Source organism: Molossus molossus, unplaced genomic scaffold (genome assembly GCF_014108415.1).
Source record: "Molossus molossus isolate mMolMol1 unplaced genomic scaffold, mMolMol1.p scaffold_m16_p_2, whole genome shotgun sequence".
In the NCBI taxonomy this organism is placed as follows: Eukaryota; Metazoa; Chordata; class Mammalia; order Chiroptera; family Molossidae; genus Molossus; species Molossus molossus.
This window is the reverse complement of record NW_023425355.1, coordinates 20,376,419-20,393,726: the sequence shown is the minus strand read 5'-3', so window position 1 is coordinate 20,393,726 and position 17,308 is coordinate 20,376,419. Positions and strand designations below refer to the sequence as shown.

Genomic DNA, 17,308 nt, shown 5'->3' with positions numbered 1-17,308 from the left:
GGGGTGGGGGAGAGGAGGTTGGGAGGAGGGTGTCAATGGGGGGAAAAGGAGAAACATCTTTAACAAAAATAAATTAGTAAAAATAATTTTTAAAGAAACAAAATTTATAAACAACTCATATTACTCAATAACAAAAAATAATCTAATAAAAACGGACAAAGGACCTGGGTAGACATTTCTTCAAAGAGAACTTACAGATGACCAATAGACATAAGAAAAGAAGCTCAATGTCAGAAAAATGCCAATGAAACCACAATGAGATACCACCACACAATGGTCAGAATGGCTAACATCAATAAATCAACAAACAACAAGTGTTGCAGAGGCTGTGAGAAAAGGGGAACTTTTGTACATTCTTGGTTGGAATGCAGATTGTCTCAGCCACGGTGGAAAGCAATATGGAATTTCCTCAAAAAATTAAAAATGGAACTTTGTTATGATCCAGCAATTCCACTTCTGGGAATACATCTAAAGAAATTCAAAACACTAATTCAAAAGAATATATGCACTCCTATGTTTATTGCAGGTTTATTTCCAACAGCCAAGCTATGGAGGCAACCCAAGTGCCATCAGTAGATGAGTGGATGTATAAGAGTGGTACGCATATACAATGGAATATTACTTGGCCATGAAATCTTAACATTAATGACAGCATTAATGGACCTAGTGGGTATTATGCTAAGCAAAATGAGTCAGTAAGAGGAAGACAAATATCATATGATTTCACTTATATGTGGAATCTAAAGAACAAAATAAATGAACAAAATTGAAACAGACACATAGATACAGAGAACAGACTGATGGTTGCAGAGGGGAAGGGAGTAGGGGGACTGGGTGAAAAATTGAAGGGATTAAGAAGTACAAATTGGTAGTTACAAAACAGTCATGGGGATATAAAGTACAACATAGGCAATATAGTCAATAATATTGTAATAAATATGTATGGTGCCAGGTGGGTACTAGAAATATCAGGGGGAAAGGTTTGTAAAGCATATAATTATTTAATCACTATGCTGTGCACCTGAAATTAATACAAAATAATAATCAATTAAACCATAATTGAAAATAAAATAAAAAGAATGTCCTATAATTAATGGGATAGAAATGCTAGTATTTTCCTGACATGCACTGGAACAGTGGTTCTCAAAATGTAGTCCCTAAACCAGCATCATCAGACTGTCCTGGGAACTTGTTAAAATTTCAAATTCTTGGGGACCACTCAGAATTACTTACTCAGAAGCTTTTTGTGTAGGACCCAGTAGTGTGTTTTAAGAAACCCTCCAGGTAATTCTGATGCACCACGGTGTTGGAGAACCACTGCACTTGGAGGAGAGAGGCCAAAGGCCCAGAGAAATGGCAATGTCACAATGGACATTGTACGTAATTTTATGAACCGTGTAGTAGCTGAACTCTGAAAGTCAAATATAACAACAAGGGGTGTTGTGGTAGATCTGGGTTCCCTGATGTCAATGGTAGTGATAGGATCCTTGTATGGTAGAGGTCCAGTAGCAGTATTTACCTATCAGAAACAAGGTGTGCGCAATTTCTCAATAAGCCAAAGGATGCAATGACAATCAGAGTATTTTGATATATAGCAAACTGTGGCCTAGAAACTGAATAGACTTGCAGTCTAATAAGTTGCTAGTGGGCAATAAAGATGTAAAAATTCCAAATCAAGTTAGAAGCCTAACTTGAGTCACCATAGTGGGAATCCATGGCCTCTTCTCCAAATCTTCAACTTCAACGGAGTCAAAGCCCTCCAACTGAGAGGCAAACTGTAAACCTTTGAGGAGGGACCTTGCAATGTGACCACAGGCTTACATCATGACCCTCCCTTCTTCAGTGAGATCTGCAGCCATTAATGAAAGTAACTGTGCATTGAGGGAAGAAAAATACCCTGACTTTCTGGGGATTAGTAGCTACTTACCTGGAATGTTGGCTGATACCCAGAGACAAAAATGCCACTGTAGTTCACTTGTCAAAGTAGGGGCTCAGTGAAAACATCCATTTCACAATACATCCATTTGGAATGTAGACTTGTTCTGTTATTTCCCTGGCTGTAGAGTATATAACGAGAATAGATCTATTAAGTAACTGGTAGAATTTCACAATGGCTCCTTGTCTCATGGAATTAGTTGAAATACTTTATAGAACTGATCGAGTTGTGAAGTGATGATAAGTCACTTCTTCTGTTATGGTAGACAAAGTGAAGTGTGGGGGCATCTTCCAAGATAAACCAAAAGCCCTTGAACAATTTGCAGAGATTAGTGCTACCATCAAAGAGTTTAGAGATGCAGGGAAAATAATTCCTATAACGCTCCCATTTATGACACTTGTTTGGCTGGTGCAGAGAAGCCAGATAGATTAGAAAAAATTACAGTAGATTATTGCAAATAATCAGGAGGTGATGTCAATTGTAGTTGTGATTTCAAATGTGGTATATTTACTGGAGCAAATCAACAAAGCCCCTGGGATCTAGCATACTTACCTTTAGAATGCTTTCCTTTACCTTCTTCTTTTTTTTTTTTTTTTACATATGTTTTCATTGATTTTTTAGAGAGAAAGAGAGAGAGAGAGAGAGAAACATTGATGTGAGAGAGAAACATCAATCAGCTGCCTCCTGCACGCCCCCTACTGGGGATGAAGTCTGCAACCCAGGCCTGTGCCCTGACTGTGAATGGAACTGGGACCTCTCACTCAGTCCATGGGATAACCCTCAGTGGACTGAGCCACACAGGCTGGGCATCCTTTACCTTCTAATGATTCTAATCAATAAGGAATATCAGAAAGAGTTTACATCTACATGACTAAACAATGATATATTACTTTTTATTTTATTTATATTTTTATCTTCACCTGAGGACATTTTTGCATTTATCTTCAGATAGAGTGGGAGGGAGAAAGAGAGGAAGAGACAGAGAAAAACATCGACGTGAGAGAGACACACCGAGTGGCTGCCACCCACACAACACCAACCAGGGCCAGAGACAAACTACAACTGAGATATGTGCCCTTAGCGGGAACCGAACCCAAGACTCTCTGGTCCGCTTACCGACCCTCTAACCGCTCAGCCAAACCAGTCAGGGCAACAATGATATATTATTTATTGTATTATACCAAGACTATGAACTCTACTGCTTTCAATCATAATACATAGTCTAGAGGGACTTTAATCATCTTGACATTCCATAGGATATAATTTTAGAACATTTTGCTAATTGGATCTACTGAGGAGGAAATAGCAAGCCCCCAATATCAGTTCCTATCAAACTTCACTTGTGAAGGTGTGAAGGATCATTTATTTTTTAATTTCTAATTTCTAAAAAGTTTTAATTAATTTTTTATTTAATCAAAGACAAATACTTTTGTAAAATATAATAAACATAAATTACTAGAAAATAGTTATGTGATTGAATGTTGCAAATGTGTTGCTTTGCTTTGTAAGTTTTTTTTAATTTTTTTTAAATTAATTAATTAATTTATTTTTGTTACAGATGTTTCTCCTTTTCCCCCCACTGATTCCCTCTCCCCCACCCTCCCCGCCCTGTCCCCAGCTTTGTTGTTCATGTCCATTGTTTATGAATACATGCATATAAAATCTGTGGTTTATCTCTTCCCCACAACCCCCTATTCTGAGGATTGTCAGTCTGTACCCCACTTCCACGTTTCTGGGACTACCCTGTTCCTCAGACTGTTATGTTAATTATATTCCACAAATAGGTGAGATCATGTGATATTTGTTTTTCTCTGCTTGGTTTGTTTCACTTAGGATAATACTTTCCAGGTCCCTCCATGTCCTCTCAAAGGATAAGAGATCGTTCTTTCTTACAGCTGCATAGTACTCCATTGTGTATATGTACCACTGCTTTTTTATCCATTCATCTACTGATGGACACTTGGGGTGTTTCCAGATTTAGCTATTGTAAATAGTGCTGCTATGAACATGGGGGTGCGTATAGTATTTCTCATTGGTGTTTAAGACTTCTTAGGGTATATTCCTAGAAGTGGGATCACTGGGTCAAATGGAAGTTCACTTTTTAATTTTTTGAGGTAACACCATAGTTTTTCCATAGTGGCTGCACCAGTCTGCATTCCCACCAGCAGTGTACTAGAGTCCCCTTTTCTCTACACCCTCGTCAACACTTGTTGTTTGATGATTTGTGGATGGCAGCCATTCTGACAGGTGTGAGGTGATACCTCATTGTTGTTTTAATTTGCATCTCTCTGATGATTAGTGCCGTTGAGCATTTCTTCATATGTCTCTTAGCAATTTGTATGTCCTTTTTGGAGAGGTGTCTATTTAGTTCCTCTGCCCATTTTTTAATTGGGTCCTTTGTCTTCCTTTTGTTGAACTATATGAGCACTCTATATATACTGGAAATTAACCCCTTATCTGATGTTTCAGTGCTCTGTAAGTTTTTATACATCTATCAATTTCCATATTTATTTTTTTTGCAGGCCAACAACAGTCTAGGAACTGATATGAGTCCATGACCATACTTTGAGGAGTACAGCCACAGATGACTAAGAAAGACACGTGAATGTCAGACAGTAGGATATAAACTATGATAAAGGTCAGGACTTCCCATATTAGTGAAGCTTCTAGGAGTCCAATGGTTTTGGGTATATTGGGATATTTTCTTTCAAAATGAGAGACAAGTTGCTTTACCTTTACCACTCATCACAAAACAATAGACATAATACTTGGTGGTTCCCTTTGCATCTGGGAGGCTACTCTGACAGGTCCTCTGGTAATCCGTAAAGCTTCTAATTTTAAGTGGGTTCTAGAAAAGAATGGGTTCTCCATGAGATCCAGGCTTCAATGCAACATACTTTACTATCCAAGCTTTATGGATCGGAGGCCCCAAAGGTATGGGAAGTTTCTGTAGTAGAAAGAGATGTTAGCCTCTGGCAAACCCCGATGGGAAGATAAGACCACAGAACCCTTTGGTTCAGGAAAAAGGCCTTACCCTACTCTATTCTCTCTTTTAAAAGGAGCTCCTGGCCTGGTCGGTGTGGCTCATGGTTAAGCATTGACGCCCCATGCACCAAGAGGTCACCGGTTTGATTCCTGGTCAGAGCACATGTCCAAGTTGTGGGCCCGATCCCCAGTGAGGGGCATGCAGGAGGTGGCCAATCGATGTTCTCTCTCATTGATGTTTCTATCTCTCCCTCCTTCTCTCTTCCTTTCTCTCTAAAATCAATAGAAAATAAATTTAAAAAAAAAAGTGGCTCCTGGCTTAAAAATGGACTCTAGAAGAGACTTCTTATTTGTCAAGAACTGTTGCTCTCTGACTCACACAACCATCAACATGGATGTGCATAGATGCATTTCATTATAAAAGGGAAGTTGTATGTATCTGGACTAAACAGATATGGAATGAAATGTAAAAATTATGAGCAGATGATCCAATCGTTGTGCTCCTTGATATTTAACCAAATGAATTGAACACTTACATCCACACAAAAATTTGCACATGGTTGTTTATAGCAGCTTTATTCATAATTTCCAAAACTTGGAAGCAACTAAAATGTCCGTCAGTAGGTGAATGAATGAACAAACTGTGGTACATCAGACAATGGTGTATTATTCAGTGATTAAAAGAAATGAGATGTCAAGCCATAAAAGGACATGGAGGAACATTGAATGCATATTACTAAGTGAAAGATGCCAATCTGAAAAGTCAACATACTATAAGATTCCAACTATATGCCATTCTGAAAAAAACAAAACTATGGAGACAGTGAAAAATCAGTAGTTTCCAGGGATCAGAGAGGAATAAATTGGCAGAGAACAGAGGATTTTTATGACAGTGAAACTATTCTGTATAATAGTGGATACATTTGTCCAACCCACAGTCTGTAAAATACCAAGAATGTACTCTACTGTAAACTATGGGTGATAAAAATTTGCCAATGTAGGTTCATCAATTGCCAACAAAGTACCCCTCTGGTGCTTGATGTTGATAGTGGGGAAGGCTATGTGTGTATATAAGGACAGGCAATATATGTGAATTCTTTCTCCCTTCTATCTATTTTTCTAGAAGGCTAAAATTGATTTACAAATAAAGTATTTTAAAAAATATGGGCAGATATCTCAGATGTTGATAGTACCCCTCTTTATCACCTCTCCCAAGCACACCTATTACCTTATGAGGAGTTCTTTATGAATAGTTAAAGAGGAGGAAAAGTATTGGCCTGATTCACAAGTGGATCAGCTTGGTATGCAAATACCACCTAGAATGAGTGTCTATGAAGGTCACTGGTGAAGGGAAATCCTTCCAGTGGGCAGAATATTTTGCAACATATTTGACTTTGTACAATAGCAGAAGGAAAGATTTCCTGAAGGGTAGATGTACATCAATTCATGAGCAAAGTTGTACATGTTGGTTAAGGATTTGGAAAAATCAGAATTGGGAAATTGTTGACAAGGGATTCACATTGCAGAGGTGAGGGGTATTTGTATAGACCTCTTTGAATGAGCTGATTGTGAAGAAATTTAAAGCTTATTCAAATACCAGAGGGCATCTATATTAAAGGAGGCTGTCAATAATCAGATGAGCACAATGACCTTCTCTTTTGGTTTGTCAAGCTCTTCCTCAGTCATCCTGATGCTTATTTATTAGGCCCATATATAAAGTGTACATGGATAGTAACTATGCATGGGTTCAACAAAATAGTATTTCCATTACGAGAGTTTACTTGGCTACTTCCACTTCTGAGTGCCCAACCTATTCACAGGGGCTAATGTTGAGCACTGAATATGGTATCATTTACAATGGACCAGCAGACTACCTGATAACCAGAGTGATTATACTGAACCCTTCTTTCTCTGGAGGAGGTAATACTTTGTCCTTGATGGGACAGACACTTATTCTGGATATTGATTTCCCTTCTCTTCCTGGAAAAAGTGTGCCATAACAACTGTTCATGGATGTAAAGAATACTTTAATTGATTGATGTGGTATCTCACACCATATTATATCTAACCAGTGCATACATTTTGTAGCAATGGGTTCATACCCACAGAATTCACTGGTTTTATTTTGTGCTTTATGTGGTTGGCTGAAGATTCAATTATTATGACAAATAGGAGAAGATAACATGCAAGTTTAGGATGCTGTCCCAAAGGATCTCATATATGCTTTAAACCACTGGCCAATAAATGGTACAATTTCTCCCATAGCCAGGAACTAAGTGGTGGGTATGAGTGGCCCTTCCTATTATTACAGCTCATAATATACTTGAAAAAAAAATGTGCTTTCATTCTGACAATCAGGCTTGGCATGTTTGAAAATCCTAATGTACCATAGAAGAATATTTCACCAGGAAACAAGAGCATGAATGTGACCTTTTTAAGCTCTTCATGCCACTAAACCAATAGGCAAAAAAGAAAGTCACTGTATTGAACTAGGTAATTAGTACTAATTTTAAGGTGGAATCTGATTGTTGCTACACAATGGGACAAAGGGGATTATGTTTGGAATCCAAAGGCTTCACTGTTAGGAAGGGAGTAACAGGAAGTAATGCCTCTTGTTATTCCGTTGCCCAACTGTCCGCATCTAATGAACATTTCAACAACCCAATCAAGGAAGGACCACAGGACTCAGATCTTTTAAGAATAAAGGTTTGTGACACCCAGCCAGATAAAGAACCTCATGAATAGTTAACAGAGGGAAAAAATGTAGCATTATGTTTTATAATCAAAATGGCATCACCCTGCAATACGTTAACTTGTGTGACCACAGTGTAGACGTAAAATTTTCATTCAGATGGGGACCGAGAATAAATAATGAGGTGCAAAAGAGGTGGGCAGTGCTAGATATCTTTAATTTGCCCCTCTAGCTCCATTCTCTACCCTTCTTCCACCTGCTCTGTGCCCCAGGAGGCTGACATGTATGGACTATATTGATGAGATCCCATGATCTCTGATTTCTAGTTGCTTTCAGCTAATGGGTGACCAGGACAAGAGATCAGAAGAAAGGAGGGAAGTGAGATCAGGTTATTTGTTCTCTGAAATGTTAGCTCAGGCTGACTATGACCATACTCTGATCAAGGTGGCCTTCTATACACAATTTTCACCTTCATAGTTCTGGTTCCTAAAGGCCTAGAAGTAGTAAGAGCTCATTGTCACTAGCCCCAGGATACTGCCCTGCCCCATGTGGTTCTTCTACAATCTACCAACACCCTTGTAAATAGCCCTTTTGTAAATAAGCCCTTTCAAATGATCCTAATGTGTACATGTCATTTGCTAAATGATTGGGTCTCTGATGGAAACAATTCCCCTGGGAAGTGCTCTTGGTACAGCCTACTATTTATGGAAGGGTGGGTATGTGCTAGATATCTATATGCAATTTTCTATACATGTGTATATATAGATATACAGGTGCCCCCAAAAATGTATACAGGGTGTTTGGATTCTATTACATTTTAACAATAAACAGAGGCTTTATAATTATTCAAAGCTGTGTATACATTTTTTGGGACACTCTATATATTAAGGGTAATCAAATTGTGTCCTGTTACTTGATTACTAGTGTCTTTTAGAATTTGATTGTTAAAGATTTACGTAAAATTACAAAGGACTATTGGACATATAGAAATCGTATGTATGGGATTCTTGGTTATGTCTAGAAATATGTGGCCATCAGGCAGAAGCACTGATTGCTTAATAGTCATAGAATGTCTTTTGTTAAGCTTCAATTTTTTTGGTTGATATTCATTTTTCTATTTGTTTTTTCTGTTATGTACTGAAATATTATTGAGATTGTTTTGAGCTATACTTCGTCATGGATTTTATGCACTTATTTCCCTGCTGTTCATTTGTGATAGATTTAATGAGATTCTAACTACTTGTTCTGTTGTATTGGTAAAATCTTTATCTCAGTAAAGAGGCTATAATAAAGGAAAACATGCTCTTGTGAATTATATCTGAAGATCTAGATAAATTAATCCTATGATGTTTGAGGTAGAAAATAAATGTGATACATATAAAAACAGATTTAGGTAAACTAATTGAATAAAGATTAGAATGTGGGGTGGATTGGATGAAATTAAGATATATTGATAATCAAATAACTAATATTTTAGGGGGGCACTAACTAAGAGAATTACAATGATCTCTGTAAAAGGAGATAGCTCATGTTGTAAAGAAAAGACAGGAGAAAATAAAATCTTAAAATACAGGGAATTTATTTTACTATTTGGACTTTGGTGATAGATCGATATGGATATATACAAGATGTAATGCAAAGGAGTATTAAGAATTTGGGGATGTGGTGAGATATTAGGATGCAAGAGATATCTGTTGCTTTTGAATGGAGTATGTGGGAGTGGTTGAAAAGTTGGAGAGATTAGAACCTAAATTTTCCATGGATTATCCCGTTTAATTGTAAGGTTGCTTGAGACAGCCTGTCCTCAAGGTCTGCCCATTTAATTTCTGCACTGTACTGCCTCTAAATTTGGCATGATGATCTTGCACCTAAGTTTACAAATAAAGTTCATGGCAAATGTTGCAATATGGACTCAAGAAGATCCAGTAGTTTATGCCATTCCCATGTTTCATAGAACTTAGGGGCAACCATATAACTATTTTTAGATGAAATGATTGGTAGCTAAGATTTGGCCTATGTTCTGAATTGGAATGGGAGGGATATAACTTTATGGCTATCAATGGACAGATGCAACTGTTTATGTACAGAAAAAGCTTAGTAATATTCATATAAAAAGGGATTTCCAAGTCCAGAGACAAAGTATACAAACGCTTATTTTACATGTGCGCAACAACAATCCTGATATGAGTTTGGGAAAGAGATAAGATAAAGTCCCTTTGTTTGATGTGAGACTTGATTGCCTACAGTAGGTCCTTCAGAGAAGGGGGGGGGGGCTTGTCCTTTGGCCACACTATGTATTTGAATTGTCTATGTTGATACAACGCTGTCAAAGGAAAAGGATAGGCAACAGGTGCAAAAAATTTAAATTTTTAGCATAAACTAAAAGTTTTGCAGCTATCTTTTAAAATCATGTCTGTGAAACAGATTTTTCATGAAACTACTTTGTAGTCAGACTCTACTAAAAAATATAAACACTTTCCAGAGTTGTCAACATTATTGTCAAAAGCTACTTGAAATTCCACAGTCTGAAAGTATCAGGTGGGAACACTAACCTCATAGTCAGCAGGCTTACCATGTAGTATAATGTACAAACCAAATGTAGGCTTAATTTCGGGTTGTTCTCCTTGTATGGCGAATAACCCAGGTTTTACAAGGTCATCAAGATTTATTTGAAAAATAAAGTTTATGAAAATATTTGATGACTTAATATAACCATTTTAATTGATAAAATGGTTATTTTAATGGTTATTAAGTTGGTTTCTATTTATATTTCGTAAGTTTCCATGGAGCTATGCATTTTAAGTTCTCAGTAAGATAACAGATTAGGTAACCATTTTGCAGTATATAAAATAATTCTTTAAGCTTTCTTTCAGCTCAACCTCAAGGAAAAATAAGAAATTTGCTTCCTCCAGATGAACAACAAAATGCTCAAATAACTAGCAATAAGGTCATTTATAATAACATTTTTTAAATAATTTTTTATTAATTTATTTTTGTTACAGATATTTCTTATTTTTTCCCCATTGACACCCTCTTCCCCATCCTCTCCACCCAATACCCGGCTTTGTTGTCCGTGTCCATCGATTATGCGTACATGCATATAAGTTTTGTGGTTTACCTCTTCCCTCCTCCCACTACCCCCTCTTCTGAGGGTTGTCAGTCTGTAGCCTACTTCCACGTCTCTGGGTCTACCCAGTTCCTCAGACTGTTATGTTCATTATACTCCACAAATAAGTGAGATCATGTGATATTTGTCTTTCTCTGGTTGGCTTGTTTCACTTAGGATAATACTTTCCAGGTCCTTCCATGTCCTCTCAAAGGATAAGAGATTTTTCTTTCTTATAGCTGCGTAGTACTCCATTGTGAATATGTACCACTGCTTTTTTATCCATTCATCTACTGATGGACACTTGGGGTATTTCCAGATCTTAGCTATTGTAAATAGTGCTGCTATGAACATGAGGGTACATATATTCTTTCTGATTGGTGTTTCAGGCTTCTTAGGGTATATTCCTAGAAGTGGATCACTGGATCAAATGGCAATTCAATTTTTCATTTTTTGAGGTAACACCATAGTTTTTCCATAGTGGCTGCACCAGTCTGCATTCCCACCAGCAGTGTATTAGAATCCCCTTTTCTTTTCTTTCTTTTTTATTAATATAATAACATTTTTAATAATAATAATCATTTGGTTTTAGTAACCAGTTTCTGGGAAAACACATCTGAGAACACCAGATACAGTTGTTGATTATACCATTCAATATCATTTGATTATGCCATCTAATATTCACTTATTGGAGCGAATATTAGCGTATTCATACTCTTTTTTAAACTGTTCCACTCTTGTCCAGCTGGTGTGGCTCAGTGGTAGAGCGTCGACCCATGCACCAAGAGGTCAGCAGTTTGATTCCCAGTCAGGGCACATGCTCAGGTTGTGGGCCTGATCCCCATTGGGGGGCATGCAGGAGGCAGCCAATTGATGTTCTCTCTCATCGATGTTTCTATCTCTCTCTCCCTCTCCCTACCTCTCTCTCCAAAAGCAATAAAACAAACAAAAAAATGAACTGTTTTACTCTTGACAAGTTTCTGAGCGCAAAATCATACTTACTCATTTTACATTGATGTTATCAACCTCCATTATCAAGTTTGGTTCAGTTTCTGTCTCATTGATCCTTATTTGAACATTTTTACATTCAGAGAATACAATCCCTCAAATAGCCTGCAATATTTAAACCAGTGTAAGTCAGGTTAATGATGCCCACCACATCTAAATATGGAGGTGGTGTTGCTCCTGGTTCCAGCAGAAATCTGTAGAATGCACTAGATTTTCTTCCATATCATCTTGGTATAGTTCTTGATACATAGTACAAAATCGATGAAACTTGAAACTATTATGCTAAGTGAAAGAAGCCATCCACAGAAGATCATATATTTTATAATTAATTCCATTTATATAAAATGTTCAAAACAGGGAAATCTATAGAGACAGAGAGTATGTTCAATAGTGGCTTAGGACTGGGGAGCCTGGGGGTGGTAGGGGAGAGAGAATATGGAGTTCCTTTTTTAGGTGATTCAAATGTCCTAACATTGATTGTGGTTTTGCTAGCATGTATCTGTGAGTATACTAAAAATATTGTATACTTTTAAAAGGTGAATCATATGATATATGAATTATATTTCCATAAGTTGTGTAAAATGTGAGGTAAGAGGCTCATACATAGCATCTGATACATTGCATTCATTCAGATTCTTCTTTCTTCCAGGTCCTGACCAAAACTAATTCAGTTTAATGAAAATCATGAGGCACCTAGCATATGCAAAACATTGTGTACCATCACTGAAAGAGATAAAAGATGAAACAACCGTTTACCTTTAAAGAGGCTAAAATGTAGTAGTGGGGATGATGACATAATATCGATGATTATGATGATGATGGTGATGATAGGAGAAGGAAGAGGAAATACCATTTATTGAACATTTACTATGTGCCAGGAATTGCGTTAAATACTTTCAATGTTATTTTGTCTTATTCTCATAATAATCCAAGAGATAGATAATATTATTTCTTCTGATTTTGTATCTGAGAAAATTGAGGCACACTGAGTTAAAAACTAACTTAATTAGGGTCACACATCAAGAAATAGCACACCAAGAATTTCAACCTGATGCTTAGGCAAGAGCCAACACTCTTAATAATTATAACAGAACACCCAAGGTAGATTAAGGTAAATATCGTGAAAGGGTCAAGTAAAAGTGATAGAGCCATTTGAAAAAAGTACACACCTTGTTTACAGCTCAGGAAGGACTAGGCATGTTTGAGTGTTTGACCACAGTTTTCATGAGTCATAAAGTAGCTATAAACCTACATCAGATTAAATATTGTTTTGCAAAATAAATTTGACTAAACAGGAAATGACTACAGCGTTATAATGTCAGAGGTACAACTTTCTCATGATAAATTTATAATAAATAAAGGAACCATCATATCACAAGATATGATATGAATCTCACATTTTATTCACTCTCCTTATCTCCAATCTGATCCTTTTACAGCCTGAAATCTTTCAAATTCCTCTTTTTGTGCATGCAATTTCATTGCTAATCTAGATTCTATTGATTTTTGTTCTCTTCCATCTACTTTCTTATTACCTTTTCCATTGCTTCCCTTTCAGGAAAGCTAGTTGAATGTTATGGCTAAAGCTATTATTCTTTTGAGTCACATAAAGCAAATTACTATAATTTCAGTGCCTTTCATGTAAGGGAAAAATTATTTTACTTTCAATATGGTGGCTACATATTAAATGTTCACCTAAATCTGTTTAGCTTATTGTTTTCTACATATTTCCATATCATTATTTCTACCATATAACCTTGACTTACATCTCAAAAATAGCATCCCTCTTCTTCAAGTCACCATGAGTGCTTTTTAAATTTTCTTCCCAGCCTGGCCGGTGTGACTCAGTGGTTGAGCATCGACCCAAGCACCAAGAGGTCGCTGGTTCGATTCCCAGTCAGGACACATGCCCAGGTTGTGGGCCAAATCCTCAGTGGGGGGCATGGAGGAAGTGGCCAATTGACGTTCTCTCTCATCGATGTCTCTCTTTCTCTCTCCTTCTCCCTTCCTCTCTCTGTAAAGTCAATAAAGGAAAAAACTTAAAAGAAAAAGCAATTTCCTTCCCAAACCCTTTACTGGAAGATTGTTTTGGCTCTAATCAGAGCAATAATGAAGCTCTACTTCCTCATCTGTCAGCATTGCTGATAAGCATCAAATATTATGCTAGACCATTCTCTTCTTCAGTCATTATATTAAAAAAAAAAAAAAAAACAATGCACATAAAATACATTTCCTTCTACTTGCATAAATGATCACTTCTGAATCAATGTGCAGACTACAGGATGATGTAATAGAAGATAAGTGAGTTATTTTATGTAAATAATAAAATAAATATTCTAGAGCTCTATGTTAAGAGTCAGTTTAGGTTATGTGATAGATGTTGTGATATCAAAAAAGACCCAGAATCTCAGTGGCTTAACACATAGCAGTTTATTTCTTACTCAGAAAACACTCACTGCAAGTCCATCAGCTCATCAGGTCCGGTCCCTTACAAATGGTGACCTAGAGATCCAGGTTGCATCTATTTTGTAGGTACGTCATTTGGAGCACGTTGCTTTCAGGTCACCATGGCAGGTAAAGAGAGAGCTGAAGGGTCCATGCAGGACATTTTATGGCTCCAGTATTGAAACGACACATCACTTCTGTTTACAATCTCTCTGCGAGGAGTAGTCACACGGCACTGCCTAACTACAAGGGGCTGGGAAGTGATAGGAGCACACTTGATAAGCTGTTAATGTCTTTGCCACATTCTACAAATTATATAAGCTTTTTCATATTTAATGAACAACAATTTTTGAAAAACTCTCTATGGATACAAAATATCCCTTAAATATAATAAATTTATCAGTATATAGATATATATATTTTTTAGGAAACAGATAATGTTATGAAGCTTCAAGGTGATCTAACATGACATTACATTTATAATTTTCCAAGAACCTTACTGAGAGGTTTTGTTATGTTCACTCCAAAAATCTGAGGAGCCAATATGTTATTTATTTATTAGATGTTTTCTATATTTATAATATTCTTGCTTGCGAGTCAAGGGACCTGACACAAAATCAGCAGTTTTAAAAAAATAGCTATTGACTCTCTCATCATGCCAAAATATTTTGTGCATATGACATTACAATGAGCCCATCTCCTGTCACAGGTGGTTTTTGAAACATTAATTTATAAATCATCTTACTCTGATATATAAAAATGTAAAGCAAAAATAATTTTCAACTCATTTCAGCATAGTGGTTAACGTAAATCAGCGATAGCAATGAGGCACCAAATCTTAGTAAAATATGACAGGAAGAACAGTGATAGCATTATCTCCCAAATTTAACTCCTAGTTTAATTCAATATAATGCTTAATACAACAAACATTAAAACAGCATATTTACTAAAACTGTGGCAGTAGTTTTTATGTAACAAGACACACAGCATACTACAGGTCTGGCACTCAACTTGCATACAGTAAACCAGCTTCAATATGAAGGCATTAAATATTGTTTTAAAAACCTTCTTTTTTACATGTGAAATATTTTGGCAAGTGTGAAATTAAACACAGTCCTGAAACTAATAGAGTAAGATTAAGAAATTACAAACTTGAAACTTGTATCTGAAGCATAAATTATATAAAAAAAGGATTACTGGTCATATAGAATATCCGTGGATAATCCAAAATTAATAGTACAAAACATGCAAAATATTTCAGAATCTTTATTAATCAAAAAATACCAGGGTCTATTTAAAATTATTCCCCGTCAAAGGGTATCAAAGTTAATGCAAATCATGTAACATTCTAACACTAAATACTATTCAGTACTTTTGAATTAGAGGTAAATTTCATAGAATTGGGGGCTTAAATATACTGTTAAATTGCACTGGCAAAAATAGAATGTGTAAGGATCAAAGGCACACTATTCAGCTAGCCAAAGTGAGAGCAAACTCTTTTTCCCCCACAAGCCCTTTCCCCATGTAAACAAAAGTATATTAAGGAGAAAAGTAAACTAAACTAAACTTATCTTCAAAAGTAAGGATTTTGAGACATCAATGTTAAGTCCATGTTTCAAAAATGTCAACTACGGTTGTCTGGATCTTTTTGGGTTACGTTCATAGGTATATCCATAATAGATTGTTTTAAAATTAGATATATTTGTTTGTCATAATTATTATCTAAAACATTTTCTTTTAATTCAAACCATTTTAACCACTGGTATGACAACAGGGTTTCAGCTGTCAGAGTAATTAAACACTGGAAGGAAAAACACACAAACAAAATCTTATATTTAAGTCACAGGTAACAATGATGGCCCTTTCTGACACAGTGGCATTTGACTAGCATCTCAAAGTCCAGGAATAATTCTATTAACACAGGGAAACTCATGCATTTTGGTAAGTGGGCCCTAACATTCACAGTTGGATTTTCTTTTAGACCTTGCATTTTTAAATAAAGAAATCTTGCTTTTTTTTTTCCCTTGATGGTATCCTGACTTATGACTTAACTCGACTTCTTTTTCTTCTTCTTACTATGTTTCTTGTGATGCTTCTTCTTCTTCTTCTTTGCTTTTTCCATTGTTGGTTCTCGCTCTTCATGTCTTCTTTTCTTTTTTGCTTGTACCTCCTCTTCATAATCTGATTCTGATGAGGACTCTGATGATAAAGGTTTATCCTCAGGGTGATTCTTCTTTCTTTTCTTGCTGACACTTCTCATATACTTTTCTTTCTCTGTTTCATCCTTTGACTTCTTTTTCTTTTTTCCTGATTCCTTGCTCTCTGATTCCGATTCACACGTAGAGCTTTCTGATGATTTGTGCGAATGTTTCTTCTTTTTCTTTCTCTTTTTCCCTCGTTTCTTTTTCTCAACCTCAGAATCTGAAGAACTGCTTGAAGAATCAGAGCTTGATGAAGAAGATGAAGACTGACAGGATTTCTTCTTTTTCTTTTTCTTTCGTTCCCTTTTTCTGGAGCAACCCTCATTTCCACTTAATGCTTTCTCTCTGCTTTGTTCTAGTTCTTTCTTCCAGTTCTCGTTCATCTTTTCTTCAAACTCTGCTAATGCCTTGGAACCTTTCTTTTTACTTTCTATTTTTTTCTTCACTTCTTCCCAGGTGGGCCTTGGTCGATTCAGATAATCTTGTATTGTTGGGCCTACAGGTTGAGATGGGCCCCTCCATCTGGCCATTGCTATAGGGTTCATATAGGCTACCCGATTATCTCGCTTCCCCATGGTGCCTAATGGTTCCCAGAGCAGACTCTCAGTTGCTAAGGTAAATAAGGTTAGACACCCTCCTTAAGTTCTTCATCTGCTGGTACACCAACTGGGCTCTATTCTGTGAGAGAAGCAGATGGAATTATTATAAAACATCTTAAATAGATGGCAAATAAACATATAAACTTTACTGTCCACTGCTATCACATAGCACAGTAGACATTTTCAAAATCTTATACCTTAGGTACAACAAATATACATACTTAAGATTTTTGCATATTTTAGACATTGTAGTACAAATAAATACAAAGTGTTTTCTATATGGCACATAAGATTCCTTTATCTAAACTTTTTAATAATATTTCCTTTTATATTGTA

General features: G+C 36.4%; 1 protein-coding gene across 1 annotated transcript; it reads right to left on the bottom strand.

The window, feature by feature from the left end:
- Positions 1–16,183: 16,183 nt before the first annotated feature.
- Positions 16,184–16,965, bottom strand: FAM133A (family with sequence similarity 133 member A). Its single transcript, XM_036271669.1, has one exon. It carries the CDS (start codon positions 16,946–16,948, stop codon positions 16,220–16,222), a length of 729 nt encoding a protein of 242 aa, XP_036127562.1. The 5' UTR covers positions 16,949–16,965; the 3' UTR covers positions 16,184–16,219.
- Between the last annotated feature and the right edge of the window lie 343 nt (positions 16,966–17,308).